Genomic DNA, 17,288 nt, shown 5'->3' on the forward strand with positions numbered 1-17,288 from the left:
CAGGTCACTTCCCGGAAGGGGCGTGGCACTCAATGTGTTAAAGTCCCCATAGCAGCCTTCATTTGTGAGCAAGAGGCATGGCGCTAACTCACCTTGGCACGGACGTTTTCAAACGAGGCAGGACTCACAAGGGAAAAACAGATGAGGAACACATCCTGGTGAGAAGCAGATACCATAATCACAGTCAGTCACTTCCTTCTCAGCACAAGACAAATGTTCATCTTAAACAAAGGTGTGGCGTTTCCTTTTTAACTTCCTTATCGCCTCTCGAAAAGCTCACTTTCCCAAATATTTCCTGTACTGATGTACATCATGACACACACACACCAGAAGTCAAAGAGCAGCGTATTAGGTGCAATGTGATATGGCAGTCTTTATTATTTTACCGTTTGTGGATAGGAAAGTGGGCGGAGCCTATCGTAGTCTTCCTGTCCTGCTGTGTCCCATAAGCCCAGGTTGACTGGTTTCCCGTCCACCATCACGTTGGCAGAGTAGTTGTCAAACCTGAGAGGCGTTAGCAACAACAATAAATGCGAGTAGGCTATTCAAGAGAAGAAATTCCTGCCAATTCCCGTTTCCCCCCCAGTTCTCAGATGTTTCATTGACTTGAGTCATCCCATAACAATCAGGTGAAACTGGATTGTAAACCTACTATCACTACACAGATTAGGGGAGTAATATTACCACATCAAAGCAGACATAAATGCTTACAAGTTCATTGACTATTTGCTATTATGGGTAGTATAGGAAACTATCATTAGGCATTGGGCTGTGCTTTGTAACAAGAGCGAGTGGTGCGTTTTCAGTTTACCTATTTTATTTAAAAAAATTACATTCTGGCAGTTTAGTATTGAAATGTATATATCCTTTTCTAATTTGAATATTAAAATGTATTTTGACAGCCTAACACAGACACCTGCGAAATGTAGCAGCTGCCAAAGCTAAATGAATGGGAGGCAAAGGGCAAGCACATGTTTCTAATGTTTTCTAAAACCATCACCATGTTATTGATTTAAAGGTATCCAGTGGAGCACACAGTAGGAGAAAAGGGGTCCTTGAAAATTGTGTATCATATTTCTGTGTCTAGCTGTCTCCGTCTTTTCTTGGCCAGGCAGAGTTGTTCGGGTAACGTTGCTTGCATGCGACAAGAACTTGAACAATTGGGACATTGTTTAAGTATGTACAACATTTGATTATCATAGAAATTTGTTTTATTTATACAAATCATGTCGACATCAGTAATATTGGTTAGTTATCGGCCAAACATTTTCATGGTGCATCCCTTAAAAAAGTAGTATAATGGGTGAAAAGCTGTAAAACAGGACTTGTCATTAGATAGTAATGAATGAGAGTTGTCTCAGAAAACACAAGAAATCTGGAAAATTCACATCAATGTGCAATTATAGAACCATGGTATTATGGTATTGATATGAACAAATATAGTATTAATCTGAACCCATATGGAATTGATCTGAAGTTGAACCCATATGATATTATGGTATTGATAATATAAACCCATATGGTAATGATATGAACCCATATATGATATTGATAACGAACCCATATGGTATGGATATTATATGAAGAACGGAAGAACCCATATATTATGGTACTATTGACATGAACCTATATGGTATTGATATGAACATGGTATTGCTGTAAAGGGGTCTTAACCAAGGCATAGCAGTCTACACTTTCCTCCTGATTTCCCATTGCACGTCCTTAACTGGTTTCTCTGAAGCTAATCGTGTTGCTCATAAAGCCACAGTATCTGACAACAATTTCCAGGAAGACAAAAAAAACATTGAAGATGAACATTATTCGGCAAGTGTATGGGAAACGGTGGAGCTGAGAGGGGTGCTGCTGCTGGGGGGTGTAAATACTCACACTGTTGGGATGTACTCCCCAGGGAATGCATTGGTGGTGTAGCTGATGAGCAGGCATGTCTTACCCACAGCTCTGGATGGGGGGAGGAAAGGCAAATGTGATGCATCAGTGTGTTTAGAAGCCATATCCTTCTAACAACCAACACATCGGGTCTCAACTACTTGTATTTATTTATTAACACAGTTAAACAAAAGTAAAAACAATACATAATAAGTTATAACCATATTGTGAAGGAGAAGTTAGAAGCCTAGAGGCTTATCGAGAACTTCCCCTGCTATAAACTAGCGATGTACCGATGTACCAGTAAAATCAATCGAGAGCTTTATAATCCAACTTCACAAATATCGGTGTTCCACAATTATAAATTCAATATGATTAGCTAACAAAATAAGCAAAATGTACTATATTGAAAATTAACAATGATGGGGGACTGTATTGCTGCCCCTAATCAGTCCTCCTCATCAACCCCACAATGCAAAACATTTAGTACACTCTCTCTTGCTGTTAGCTAGCATTAGCGCTTACATTAGCTACCAAATGTTGCAGCTAACACTAGTTACTTACAGTTAATCAAAAACCATCTTGACAGTAGCTAGACCATCTTTGATTGACACCAACTAGTATTAGGCTGAGGTTACACCTTTCGTATCATCTTCGTATTGTTTTCTTATACGCATCGCCGCGACGTCATGCGCCTCGAGTCACACTTTCGTTTTTTTTTCGTTTTTGTCACCAGAGCACACTGATGAAGTACACTGCCAAAGCAGTAGGTGGCAGTAGGTGGCAAACATGAAGGCAATTTCAACCAATCAGAACGAATGTGCCAATACACTTCCTGGAAGCTCCAGCAAAGAAAATGTCAACAAGGCAGGCGCCTATGCCGCGCCACCATCTTGCTCAATGCAGCAATTCTTTTTTCAGCAAAGCCTAATAAAAGTGCAATAAACAAAACGGATACATTCACTGTGTGTTCTGCCTGTCATTTGTTGATGAAACAAAACTAACATCAACACAAGTGACCACCAAGAGCGGATAGTTTAGGCTAAAAAACGATCGGTATCATTGTAGCATTGTTAGCTGCATGCTAACGTCAATGGAGTATGCCATTATAACATATAGCATTGTGGCTAGAAGCTAATGTTAGCTCACGCTACTTAGCCAGCATCAAAACTGATGATATCGCGAGCTATCAGTAGTTAGATAACATTAGAGACAACGCTGTGTGTATTAAACAAAGGTGAATAGATGACTGGGCCATTTTGTTTAATGCTTGTTAAGTTGAAAGAGGAACTCTGAGCTAACAGGGTCTGAATCCTGATAGCTCACGTTAGCCAGCTGCTCATGCCATCGGTAATGCTAGCAGAATGAATGGATGTAAACTTTATTTAACATATTGCATATGGGTACAATACAATACGGCTCAATACAAACAATTGTTAAGGGAATGCAGACTGTTGTAGCTTGGACTGGGGTCCTTATAACAATAACTTGACAACACATGGTAGCTGAAGCTATTTGGGACACGGAGCTCTGTCCCAAACACACACACACACACACTCTGCTGTCACCGGAAGGGCACGCAGATGGTATCTACTGCGCATGGGCGTTTTCGCAACAACGGCTAGCGTGCTGACTACACGCTGTTTGTCGACTCGTTTTTTTGCGTATCTCCAAACGCAAACACAATTTTGCGTTTCAGCCGTATCCACAAAAAAACGCCAAAAAACGCGTTTCTGTGTAGATAGGACATGATACGTCGTCAAAAACGTATAAAAAAACGCCAGGAATACACTAGTCTAACCTCAGCCTTAGTAACATTTGGTAGCAGACAGGGCCGTCCCATGCCTATCTGAAAGGTTGTTATAAAAGTTGATCACTACATTAACTGATCTGTAGCGATCGGTATCAGCTATAAGCCCAATCAAATACCAATAAATTTTTTGTTAAAAAGTAAATGAAAAACATTAAGGTAAAGCTGTGATGCAGGCTATTTTTACCAGAGCAGGGTTAGAAATGAACGCAGCTTGGGGGAAATACCTGATACTGTGTGATAAAACACTACGTATTATCATTCTAGGAAAATACAAATATTGGATCACATGATCATCACAATATTAAATAAATAATCAGGAGCAAAAATACTTGATCAAGTCATCCCTAGTAGCTAATACTCCCCCAAAACCCAGAGGATGGCCAGACCCTTTGCATTGTGGTCGATTTTTGGTGGCAGCCATACTTAATAATACAATCTCACTTTGTGGGGGTAGATTGTGGCCAAGCCAAATTCATAATACCTAGGCTATACATTATTCACAAAACGATAAGTGGGCATAATCACAAGAGGCAATTATTATAGCAACAACAAAGTAATCAGCCTCTAGAGTTGTGCCCACAGCCCATTCCTGCAAACATATAAACAAACATCTGGAGAAGTGTGACAAATTAATATTTTTTACATAAAAGCAACATCATAGGCATGAGGTTTGCACACACAATGCCACACCAATAAACAGCACAACAACATGCAGCTTTTCCTAAACTTAAATTCCAAATTTGTATCTGCCTTCTTAACAATGAAAGTGAAACATGCAGAGCTGAGTCCAATACAGATATAGGCCTCCCCAATGACTGTCCACCACACCCAGAGCAGGAGGCAGAGTAGTGTATGTAACCTCCCACATATTAAAAGCCAAACAGCTGGAGCATACTCCTGACCCCATTCCAGTGTCCTGTCCTCGTAACATATCGCCATAGGCTAACAACTTCTGGAAGAACGTCCAAATTTTAAGAAGCTGACATTAGATTTGTTTTGTAAATAACATAACATTATAGTACACAACGTTACATTGCCCAATGACATCACCTGAAACACTCAAACAATGGGCTTGGCTTTGCAGATTGCCCAACAGTAGACCAGCTACTGGCAAACACGCCTTTGAAAATACATGGTTGGCGAAGAAGGGTACAAGTTATGTATGTCCACTTGCGATTCACTGGCATATTCCAGTCGCGAGGAAGGATTTAACTGGGTTAAATTAACGTGATATTAACTAACCTGGAATCACTGACCATGGTTCATTTTAGACATGTGCTTGCTGAAATAATAGTAAAAATGAGAGTGACCAGTCTTTATATGACTGGAAGTGGAAGTAGTTACTTAACCAAATAGCTAGTATAACTAGCTATAAGATTGCCTGTTCTTGCTAACTAAACTGCTAACCACTCATGTAAACAGTTAGGCTAGCTAACGTTAGCTAAATAACCTTTTCACCATTCGAAATGATCTGAAAGAAGTTGCATGGCTGTTTGGACAAATTCACTTTGCCAACATTAGCCAGATTTCGACAACTACCAAACGTCATACACATGGTGGCCAATATCCATTAGTTAGCCCATTACATCAACTTACCCATCCCCGACAACGACACACTTTATGGCCTGCATTGCACCGCAGCTGGAGGTATCTCTTCTTTAGCAGCTAGCTTGGGAGCCAGCTAACGTTAGTAGCTCGCACAACTCTTTTCTTTGTCCGAACTTGCTCGCTGGCGAAACGTCCAAAAGAAACGCCTTTATAAATCGCCGTTTGTGTTACAGCCGATCGTCTTGGACACGACGCAGCTTGTCGAGAAGGTTGTATAACTTATCGTCCACTTTTACACAGATTTACTTAGACATTCCCTCGGAACATTCCCATGCTTCACAGGCTGGAGGATGTGGAGGATGTGGTCGAGCAGCAGAACGGCGGCCACCACCCCTGAGGAGACAAACCGAGGCGACGCCGCCAGACGCTGCATCCGGTGGCGTAAAGATTTTGCCCAACCCACTTTCAGTTCCGCGATCTGATTGGCCACTGACGTTTCTCTCCCGAACGCGGAACTGAAAGTGGGTTGGGCAAAATCTTTACGCATCCGGTGCACTAACAGTTAGCTAGATGAGCTGCGCCCACGCAAACTGTGAAGATTGTAAATTACAACAACAGCCAACTAGCGTTAGTTAGCGAGCTATCAGCCCTACATCTATGGCAGACTAACGTTATATAAGATTACCATTCGACTGTAACGTTATTGACCCGGAGTGTTTTGAACTAGTAGTTTGAGAGTCATTCGAAGAAGAAAAGCAAAGAAAGACGAGCGTGTTGGGATTGTAACACTAATTGGAGAGATGACGTCAGGAGGAGATATAATTTCAACATCCGGTGGGGTCACACCGTTAATCATCCGTATGACCAACACGGGAGACGCTCCCGTCGGGCGGAGTGCTGCGAGACATTATTAAATTAGTGATGTGAAGAATCCAACGATAGAAAATATGCGTCGTTACATATCCGCTACTTACGTTAACGCTAGCTAGTCTTAGCTAGTTTCTTAGGGTTAATTACACGGTAGTAATAGCCCGTGACAGACTCGTCTCATGGCGGGTCTATCGTATTTAGTGTTCCGATTCTCGGGGTCCGCTGGTCGGACTTATGGGGTGTTTTCCAAAGGGTTGACGAGGACTTTGTTGATATTTTTTGATCTCGCATGGCGACTGCGAATCAGATTCCCATATCTCTACCTCATCGCTTCGATGATGTTCAACGTGAGATTACAGGTAATTCTACGTCGGCTACTAACACAACTCGTCTTGGTTAAGTGAACCTTAGCTCAGTCTCCAGCACAGACGTGGCTTGTTAAGTCAACCAGGCAGCTAAAGAGCTAGCTAGCTAACGAACTGAAATCGGGCTAGGGAGAGAATATACTGCCAATGATGGCCACACGTTAACCCAACGTACTTCTAGCAGTTATTGTGCAGTCTGGTGTGATGCCAGTGTGATCGGAGCCATTTATTAGTTCATAATTTTGTGATAATACATATCTGGCGTGACTGCTATGTCTTCTGGTCAATGGAAAACCGGAATAGCGAGCTGTCAAATGTATTGTGAGCTGCCAGGGGGCAAAACAAAACAGTCATTAACCTATTTCAATACCCAGCAGAATTCTGCCTTGTATGACTAGAGAGAAAAACTATGTTTAGCTCAAATATGCCTATCTGCTAGTGCTAACAGTAGTAATACTTTGTGCACGTACATACTGAACACTTGTGTCTACGTACGTGACTTCTATTTTATACTGCTATACTTATTTTATTTTATACTTATCTATTTTTGTCTAGCAGTCTCTGGAGCGTAACAGAAAGAAGCATTTTGTATAAAAGTATTCTGTACTTCTGTATGACAACTAATAAAGAAACTTGAACTTGGGTAATTTAAGTGTCGCAAGCTTTTAACAAGCGGTGTCATAAACCAGGTGGTATTTGCCTTCATAATTGTGCTGTTTACTCACTCCTTGGGGTGTATTGTGTGTTTTCAGCCTGACAACTCTGCTCTACTGGTCTATTCACAGGTCCATATCGAAATCCATTGACTCTACAATGCCAGCATTCAGGACTGGAGACTGCTGTCTGTTAAAGTGAGCATTGTCAGTTTGCACCCCCTAACGTCAACCAGCGGACACACCACACAACAATGTGGAGGATGAGGACACTAGTTCCACCAGTGAGCATGACGATGCACAATGTGACACAACTGGTATCTCACCCAGCCCGTCATAGGAGTCCAGTGCCTTTTGCAGGGGAAGGACACTGTGATGTCCTCCCAACATTAGCTCGGGCCAGTAGTGATATGAGACACGCTCCACTCAGCCAGAGATAATAGAGCCACTCGTCTTGTCCATGGAGAAAGTGACGGAGGACCAGTGGAATTTTACCCTGCCTTTTCTGTCCAGAGGAATGGATTTTGATGATTAAATTATGCTGTGAATGTCGCTGTTTTTGCTTAATTCACCAGGTTTATACATGTGTTTTTATTAGGCCTCCCATGAAACCATCTCACAGAAAGAAAAACTTGAACCATGGTTGTCTAGTTCCTCTCTGTGAAAGATTCAGTACAATGAAAATATTGTTTGTCAATATCGTTGTATTTCTTTTTAACAAGGTATGTTGACATAAAATTACCAAAAATGTTAGAGCTGTTGTTGTGAAAATGATGACTATCCCCCTGTATATCTACTAAATCAAACCATTTCAGATATACAAGTTGGCTGTGCTCAGTGGGTGACCTAAAACACTTATAACAAAAAAATTAAAAGTCCACAATAAGCTATTTATCACTGAATTAAAACACCATTGTACTGGATCTTTAAGCATCTCCAGCGCATGACAAAATCTAGCATGTTCCCCCCCCCCTGGTTTCGGTTCCAACCTTTTTATTTGAATAGTGGGATAAATGCTCCTCCCATAGTTGGGCTCAGTTAAGAAATAACTAGGGATTCTGTGTATAATTATAATACAACGTATACCTGCTGGGACCTCCTGCAAATGGTTTACTGGAATTTTGCAGGAAGTAGGGAGATGCCATTGCCCTCACTATTTTCTCAACATATGAAGTACAGTCACAGATAAGGAGTCACTGCATGTTGTCCTCATGTACCCATACAACTCGTCACACTCCGGTTCTGTATATCTGCATCTCCATGGCATTAGAAAAAAGATGCCATTTCAGAATTGACCTTCAAGATGAAATGATATCTTGCTGTCAGATGATCTCTCTGTGATGAATTAGAAATGTTTTTTTTGTCAATTCTTATAGTTACTGTGTTAACTCATTCAGCGCCAGGGGTCGCTGTCTACCTTCTGGGTAGAAAACGCCATCGCTGTAAGTCAATGGGGAGACTGCAAAACTTGCGAGTGCTTAAAATATATTTTATATTATAGCTATGGGTCTAATAACACCGTTGATTGTCAGTGAGTTGCTTCTGGTCAACATGCAAAACATTGTTTTTTCATCCGTTTTATACCGTTTTGAATATGAGTATAGTTTGGGTGATTCTTAGTAATACCAGGAAAAGACGCGATAATAGCCCTTTAGTGAAATCCACTTATCACGTTGTCATTTTTCGCCTGATTATCGAATCTTCCTGAAATCAACGCTAGATTATCGTTATTATCCTTCCTCATGCACCCATGAAATGGGGCTTATAGCGGGGCGCTCGCTCCCCCCCACCGCCACCAACAGTAAACTGCACAACACAGTCCACACAGACAGCTTCGATCGCAGGAGAAAGAAATATCAGATAAACGCAAGATTTGATAGTGTTCTTACCTTGTCTCTGATGTAATGCAAAAAAAAGAATCCATGAACTATCTGATCGCCATTCCAAATACTGGTCGTGGAGGTCCGTCGCACGTTGTCCGGCATTGCATATGAAGGGGGGGGCAGCCTCGTAGATGTATCGTTGTAAACGCTCGTCCTGCCGGAGTATTTAAACCCTGCCCGCACGGCTCAGATCGGCCCAGAAGAGAAACTACATTGTTTCTAATGGAGTGCAATACTGGCTGGAAGGCGTAGTCGGCGGTATTTGCCCTTTGCGAGCTCAGACCCATTCCCAATGATAACATCAGGCTGGATGGATGAAAAATGAATGGATATAGCTAATAAAATAAATAACGATTAAAACCAGACTTTTCTCGTGATTGGCGCTGAATGAGTTAAGGGGAACATTTTATTTTGGAAATAAATTATGAAATAATGCCTTGTTCAGTCTAAGTGGTTCACTTAGGGTTCTTCGAGGCGTTGAGGTGCATGGAGGGGTGCTTCAGGAACATTGGACTCAAATGATTGGCGTGCCTCAAAGATAAAAAAGGTGCTTGTGAGACCTTATCTGTAACCGCATGCATCACAGGTTCATATTCATATGCAGTTTTTTTTCATGTTTTGGCCAATTTTATGACTTACCTGCATTTGCTTTTTAGTGCCATCTTAATTCAATGTTATGATTGCTATACTGAACCAATAAAATACAGTAAATGAAATACAACTCAAAGACTGCAAGGGTTCCCCTTCCCCCACAATTTGCAGAAGTTCTAAAGATTCTTGAAGAACCTTTTCTTTTTACACTGCCATAAAGCAAACATTTTTCTAGCAATTTCTTCTGGGATCAGCCTTTTATTTGTCGTCACCTCCTTTCCTGGAGGTCACCTAAGAGTTCAGCTGGCATTGCATTCAGAGGAACCCAAACAATGCCTTGAAAAAAAACTGCCCTTTTTTGTCTGTTTATTTTATTTGATGCCAGATCATCTTGCATAGATGACCATTATGTATACCCAAAGAAGTAGGTGACCCAATTAAAGCAATACTACACTGTAAAAACTGAGCGTCATCTGGTCATTTTAAACTATCAGCAAATTGTATTCAACCAAAACTAAAATGTAATTCATGAATGGTTAAAATTCATTAAATTAAGCTCAATTCGATTTCAAATGGCACATAGTCTTATTATATAGGTTACTAATAATTATTTAATAAATAAGAATTAACCCCAATTCCAGTTTTTACAGTGTACATACTATGACCAGTTTCATGTAACCTACTGTAGTTAAAGGGGAAATCCACCCTAACAGAATTCACACTGTTATTTCTATAATATTGTACAGCTCAATTTTGATTTGTGGATATGAACAAGTTTCTCAAGCTGAACACCTGAGAAACGAGACTAGTGATAGTGATGTCATCAAGAGACAAATCAGGGAGTTGCTCCATAGATGGTGAATAAAGGAACAACTTTTACTGGGATATGGGTAAATCTTCTCATACCGAGTTCTAAGGCCTACATTTAAATACAATTCATTTGGATAGATTAGCTCAAACAAACATGAGCCCACAAAGTCTCACTAATTTATTATTAAATAGAGTATCCCCAAAAAGTGCCTCTTGATGACATACATTCAAGTCTTGATGCTCCAGCTTAGGGAGACAGTTGTCTATGTTTATAGATATTGTCCACAATCATTGGAATAAATGTAATTCAGTTTTAGAGCACATTTTCTTTTAAGACCATATAGATCTATGCCTGGAATTATGCACTTTGCTGCTGCCATTGGAGATCCTCAACTGAATATATTGCTATCCTCAAGTTGAATATATACAACTGAGAAATAGAACCCGTACTGTATTGTATTGTATCCATTCTGCAATCTGTTAATAAAAAATGTTCAATCAATCAATCAATCAAACCCAATGATAACAGGCTGTTGCTCCTCCAATCCTCTTTGTAAAAGCTGATCTGGCTGTAGTTCCAGGTTTGGCCACAGAGGGGAAGCAGTTCATCACTGTGCAGAAACCTCCCTCCTTTCCATCTGTTGTTGGAAGCAGACATCCCCAGCTGTCGAGCCCTTTGAAGAGGATACAGGAGAGAGAATTATAGGTGTGATGAAGGTATGTGCGTAAGAGGTGGTGTCTGCACCACAACCAATCTATCAAACTGGAAGCAGAGTGATGACTGTGCTGCTGTAGCCTACTGTTGATTCTGGCTGCCACATTTGCCTGCCTCTTAAATAATCACTTTTCATGGTGTCATTCGCACTCCCTCGCATGGATTTCAAGGTACAGGATTAACATGCTTTTGAATATTTCAAAGCTACTTCGTTTGGTAGGGAGTTCACAGTTATTCTCTAGGCGAGAGGCGCAGAGTTAGATGTAGTTCGTTCAGTCTCTCCATTCAAAGGAAATCCACAAACCTCTTGATCCATGTGTGTGTGTGTGTGTATTGTGACAGAGAGTGCAGTGAGTTGAATGTAGTCACCCTAGCCTTCACTGTTGTGTGCACTTCCTTTAAGTAGATTTGAAAATTGGTAACACTCTGGCACCAAACCATCCCCAGCAAACTTCCCAACCAGTCGCTCCAATGCCAGGCTACTGTGGGAAAAAAAACATCAGGTGTTGCCAAGGCAACTGCATTAGGAGATTCTCCATGTGACAAACCCTCCTGCCCACCCCCTCCGCCAGAAAAAAAGAGGATTTATTTCTCTGGGATTTGCCAGAGGAAAATATTTTAATAGGGTTAAGGCAGAAACAGAGAGAGAGGTCTATGATGGATAAGTCGGGCTATTTCTTCCCTGTGGTTGCCAGCCACCATTGTACCTTAAAAAAAATGGATGCTGAACAGAGATTACGTTCCAGTGTTTTCGCCTTTGGCATTTGTGGCAGCAGTAGCGTCAGCAGCCTCACATGTGCTTCACTTGATGGCGTGTGAAGGAGTGATAATCATGATGCAAATGGTTATAGCAGGGATTCAATCAGAGCTGTATTGCAGTTTTTACCTCTTGTATTCACTGACACCTTCCCATACACATTGTTCATGACGTTTTAACCCTTCCTGTGTGTGTGTGTGTGTGTGTGTGTGTGTGTGGATTTGTGAATAAATTTGACTATTCAAATGCATAACTTGTAGGCCAAACAGAGATAGTGTCGGTCCTTGCTCCACAATGGTGGAACGAACTTCCCACCACAGTCAGCCGAAAGTGAAACCGACCAATATTCCGTCATCGACTAAAAACACACTTCTTCAAGCAATATCTGAAATGGAAAACATTTTTTTTTTACTGTCTTTTACTATTATGCACTCTGCTACTAAGGTATCTACAGTACCTTGCCTATATTATTTTTACCTACTATGCTAATATGCACTCAAGTCTGTAGCACTCAAGTTCAACACTGTTTGACAAACAATGTTGCTTACCCTTAGCTGCCAGAGTTGTACCCTTCCTGCTGACTTGTTGTACAGAACTTGTAAGCATAAAAGCATCAGCTAAATGACTAAATGTAAATGTATGTAGTCGTGTGTCACTATGTGATGAGGGAGACTGCTTCTCCTTTACTGTGTGGTAAACAGGACAGTCTAGAAAGTAACCAACAATAGTCCCTTGTCCAAAGTCTGCCTATCATTTAAAGAATAGATAGTGAGATTGGAATTCCTCATAAACCCAACACAATGTTGAACAGACTGAATCGATTATGGGCGGTTTAGCTGGAATCCTCTCACCAGGGAACAGATTGGACCCAAATGTATTTCCTGTCAACTATTGCATTAGCTAACATTTTAATCTTAATTAAATCTTTATTTCGAACATTATTTTTGTCCGAAAAGGAGTAGGAAAAAGTATAAACGTATTCAACCCTACCCCTTCTCTACTACTCAGTGAATGTGAATATACATCATTCTAAGTCTAAATACATATATATTATATATACATACACATAAATTAACTTTTCTGCCTACATTTAAATATGCTCAATCCACCCTTCCCCAGTAGTCCGCAACCTGGTGTCATACTGGACTCCACCCTCTCTTTTCATTCTCACATCAAAACAACCAAATCTGCTTTTTTCCACCTCAGGAACATATCCCGACTCCGGCCATCTCTCCATGACTCCGTAGCAGAGACACTCATACACTCCTTCGTCACCTCCCGTCTGGACTACGCAAACTCAGTTCTTGCAGGGCTACCCAGCAATGCCCTGAACAGGCTGCAGTATGTCAAAAATGTAGCTGCTAGGGTTCTCACCCGCACCAAGCTCTGGCACCACATCACCCCCACCCTCATCCACCTCCACTGGCTTCCAGTCAAGTCCTGCATTAATTATTATTTTTTTAAAGATTCAGCTTCACGACTCAGCGCACTATGTGGTGTGCTACTGGAGCGCCCCCAAGTCCTGCATCAATTTTAAGATCCTCCTCATCACCTACAAATCCCTTCACTCCCTTGCCCCCCGGTACCTAGCTGACCTCCTCTCCATCCCCACCACCAACCTGCGCACTGTCGGTCCCAGAGCCTTCTCTGTTGCCGCACCCACCCTCTGGAACTCCCTCCCTCCAAATATCCACAACGCTACATCCCTGGACTCATTCAAATCTCAACTCAAATCTCACCTCTTCACCAAATGTAATAATGACACTGCACTGATTTTCCTCTTTTCTTTTTTACTTAATTGTTCCTCTGATCTCCTTCCCCTTAGTTGCCCCCCGTAAAATGCCTTGGGTCTCATGAAAGGCGCTATATAAATCCAATACCTTATTATTATTACATACCCACAATAATTAATTAAATAAAGTAAATAATAATCTATGTAAACACCTAGTGATTGTCAAAGCCCTTCTTCATCCGTCTACCTTGTGAAAATAACTCTTTTTAAACTGGTTCATTGCGACTTGATTGATTGATTGAAAACTACAGTACAGCTCAATACATACAATTGTTAAGGGGATGCAGACCAGAGAAAAACTTTCGTCTTGTTTACATCAGGGTCCCCCATTTTCAATTCATCATAACATATATGACACACACGACATACAGATAGACAGCTGACGACACAGTAGTGGTGGGCCTGATCTCTGCAAACGACGAGAGGGCCTACCTGGAAGAGGTCAAGGTCCTGGCAGGATGGTGCCAGGAGAACAGCCTCTCCCTGAACGCCAGCAAAACAAAGGAGATGATTGTGGACTTTAGGAGGTCGGGGGTCAGGGACTACAGCCCCCTCAGCATCGACGGGGCACCGGTTGAGAGAGTGGACAGTTTTAAGTACCTCGGAGCCCACATATCCGAGGACTTGACATGGACCACACACATTGACAGTGTTGTGAAGAAGGCACGACAACGCCTCTACTTCCTCAGGCGCCTAAGGAAGTTCCAAGTCAGTCAGAAGATCCTTAAGAACTTCTACTCATGTACAATAGAGAGCATCCTGACTGGCAATATCACCTCCTGGTTTGGGAATAGCACCACACAAGACCGAAGCAGACTACAGAGAGTGGCAAGTTCAGCCGAACGCACAATTGGAGGGGGGCTTCCCACTCTCCAGAACATTTACAACAAGCGGTGCAGGGGTAAGGCTAAGAGAATTATCAAGGACTCCAGCCACCCAAACAACTGCCTCTTTGAACTGCTGCGGTCAGGCAAGCGATACCGGAGTCTCATGGCAAGCACAGAAAGACTCAGAAGAAGCTTCTATCCTCAGGCCATCAGGTTGCTCAACGAACAATAACACTATGCAACAACCATCAAATGCACTCACAACACACACATCCACACGCACACACTCACTTTAAACAAACAACACACTGCAGCACCCACTCTCCACACTTTAGAATACCTAAACACACTTTATATTTATTGATAAAGGATTTGCACTACAACCTATACCTCAGTACACCTTACTGTAAATTGTACCTAAATTGTACCTCATCCCATTTCTGCTTTGCACTATATAGTATTGTATATTAGTATTGCATAGTTTATTGTATATTGTATGGTAACTCAGTTACTTCTATTCTGCATCGAACATTGTACATATGTATATACTGAACACTATGTCTACGTACGTGACTTCTATTTTTACTTCTATTATTACATTCTATACTATTTTATTTCATACTTATCTCTTGTCTAGCAGAGTCTCTGGAGCGTAACAGAAAGAAGCATTTTGTATAAAAGTATTCCGTACTTCTGTATGACAACTATTAAAGAAACTTGACAGTACTGCTACATCTATACATTTATGACATACCAGATTTGCAAATACAGTACTGTTTGTGATACAAAAAGAGTCCAGAAAAGAGAGTATATACATTTGACGTAGAAACTGTACATTGGAGGAGGTTGGGTAGGTGGGTTGGGGGGGGGGGGGGGGGGGGGGGGGGCTGTACATTGGAGGTGGTTGGGGGGGGGGGGGTAGGAGGGGTGGGTGGGGGACACTGTACAAGCAAAACTGTACATTGGAATATTGACAAAACCATACTTGGTTATTTACTGTGCATTGGAGGGGGTTGGGTTAGGACATTTACAGGGGCCAGTTTCGAATTGCAGTCTCCCGTAGGTGTTCTTTGAGAGTGGTTTTGAAAGTGGGTAGTGATTCACATTCCTTTACAGCTTTGGGTAGGGCGTTCCACATTGATGTACATAATTGCGAAACGTGTTTAGTCCCTTGTTTGAGCCGAATCTGGGTTTAACATGATTTGTGGAGCTCCCTCTGGTGTTGTGATTGTGGTATTCACTGACCTTTGGGAAGTATTTTGACATGTACATGGGTACCTTGGTTGTGTAGTGTATCTTGTAGACCAGGCCCATTGCAAGTTGCTGTACTCTGTCGTCTACTCTAAGCCATCCTAGGTTGTCAAAGTGGGCAGGGGTGAGGTGGGTTCTAGGAGTAAGGTCAAGCAGTAGTCTGACCAGTTTGTTTTGAGATGTTTGTAATTTTGTTTTTAGCGCCTTTGAGGTGCTTTGGTACCATGAGGTGCAAGCATAGTCGTAGTACCCTTGAATGAGTGCTCCTGCCAGAGTCTTCAGGTTATTCTTGTTTACCAGAGAGGAGATCCGGTACAAGAATCGAGTTCGTTGGTTGACTTTCTTTATTACATTGGATGCCATTTTGTCACAGGAAAGATTAGCCTCTAGGATGGAACCCAGGTAGGTAATTATAATTTCATCTTTCCTTGTGACAATATTGTCACCCACTGTAACTGAGAAGCCGTTGGTCTTGCTGAGTTTGTTATTTGAACCGAAGAGAATGGACTCTGTTTTGCCCATGTGTAATGATAGTTTGTTATCAGCGAGCCATATGCAGATTTTGCCTAGTTCCGAGCTGAGGGTTTTTTCAACCTGTAACTTGTTCTTGTCAGAGACCAGCAGGGCTGAGTCATCCGCAAACAGGAACAAGTTGCAGTCACAAGCTGACGACATGCATTTGCATAAATTAGGAACAGGAAATAAACGTGGGTCCTTTTAGATTAGAATGTCCATTGGTAGGTGAATGCAGGAAACCTCTGCCCGGAACAGGAAGAGCTATGCTTCAGACCCATTCGTCTTCTCTTGTGAGATACTCACCACGTTTGTTCTTTGCTTTAGCAAACAGCCTCAGACCAGGCGGATGGGGAGGTGTCGGTCAACATGAGTGAAAGCCAAGTCATGTACATTTGTAAAATGAGACACATTAGTATTCCAAGTCTATGCGCACATAATGCATTTACTAGTGCTAAATGTAATCAAACATTAATCCACTAAAAAAAATATTTATAATTTTTTATTTCATCTCAGATGCATTAAGTCTTTTGAACTGTGATTCATATGATGATCCTCTTGGATTTGGAGGGAGGTATTCTCAGTGCCGACTTAAAATGTTGATGCTCTTAACTGGTGTGCTGTGGCGCTCGCCGGTTTAGTGTTTGTAGGTCCTCTTGGTGGTTATTTAAATAGAGCTGATCCACACCTTGGATTTACATACTGTTTGACCAGGAAGGAGAAGGGGCCTAATATGCAAAGGATGAGCAAAAAAGATGAGGGTTCAGGTGATGAGATGAGATGAGCAGAAATCCTGACCTCGAAACTGAATCAAAAGGAGTGGGGAGAAAGAGAGAGAGGGAATTGAGGGGGAGGGATGTGTAAGCTATGTATGTACCTTCGTCAACACGTGGGACTCAAATAGAGGTCATACAAGTAAAATCATTCAAATCTGCTTCTATTTTAGTGAAAGAGCATTCAAATCTGCTTCTATTTTAGCGAAAGAGCATTCAAATCTGCTTTTATTTGAGTGA

At 41.6% G+C, this 17,288-nt stretch overlaps 2 protein-coding genes across 2 annotated transcripts in view; one reads left to right on the forward strand and one right to left on the reverse strand.

Annotated features, from left to right (window-relative positions):
* LOC311241210 (ras-related C3 botulinum toxin substrate 1-like) overlaps positions 1-5,645 on the reverse strand; it is a 30,958-nt gene extending 25,313 nt beyond the window's left edge. The window contains exons 1-4 of the mRNA XM_084329958.1: positions 5,297-5,645; positions 1,888-1,959; positions 387-504; positions 93-155 (exon numbers count right to left, since the gene is read on the reverse strand). Coding sequence (XP_084186084.1) covers positions 93-155; positions 387-504; positions 1,888-1,959; positions 5,297-5,331 — 288 coding nt within the window. The 5' untranslated portion in view covers positions 5,332-5,645. The remainder of the gene's footprint in view (positions 1-92; positions 156-386; positions 505-1,887; positions 1,960-5,296) is intronic.
* A 192-nt stretch (positions 5,646-5,837) lies between these two features.
* Positions 5,838-10,803, forward strand: smim10l3 (small integral membrane protein 10 like 3). The gene is made up of 2 exons (XM_084329415.1): positions 5,838-6,477; positions 7,269-10,803. Exons 1-2 carry the CDS (start codon positions 6,298-6,300, stop codon positions 7,287-7,289), a joined length of 201 nt encoding a protein of 66 aa, XP_084185541.1. The 5' UTR covers positions 5,838-6,297; the 3' UTR covers positions 7,290-10,803.
* The last annotated feature ends 6,485 nt before the right edge of the window (positions 10,804-17,288 follow it).

Source organism: Notolepis coatsorum (assembly GCF_963971535.1).
Source record: "Notolepis coatsorum genome assembly, chromosome: 14".
Lineage (NCBI taxonomy): Eukaryota > Metazoa > Chordata > Actinopteri > Aulopiformes > Paralepididae > Notolepis > Notolepis coatsorum.

Coding starts and splice junctions, on each gene's coding strand:
- smim10l3 (XM_084329415.1), top strand. CDS start 6,298: ATGGCGGGTCTATCGTATTTAGTGTTCCGATTCTCGGGGTCCGCTGGT. Junction 6,478..7,268: donor TGTTCAACGTGAGATTACAG/GTAATTCTACGT, acceptor GTCTATTCACAG/GTCCATATCGAAATCCATTG.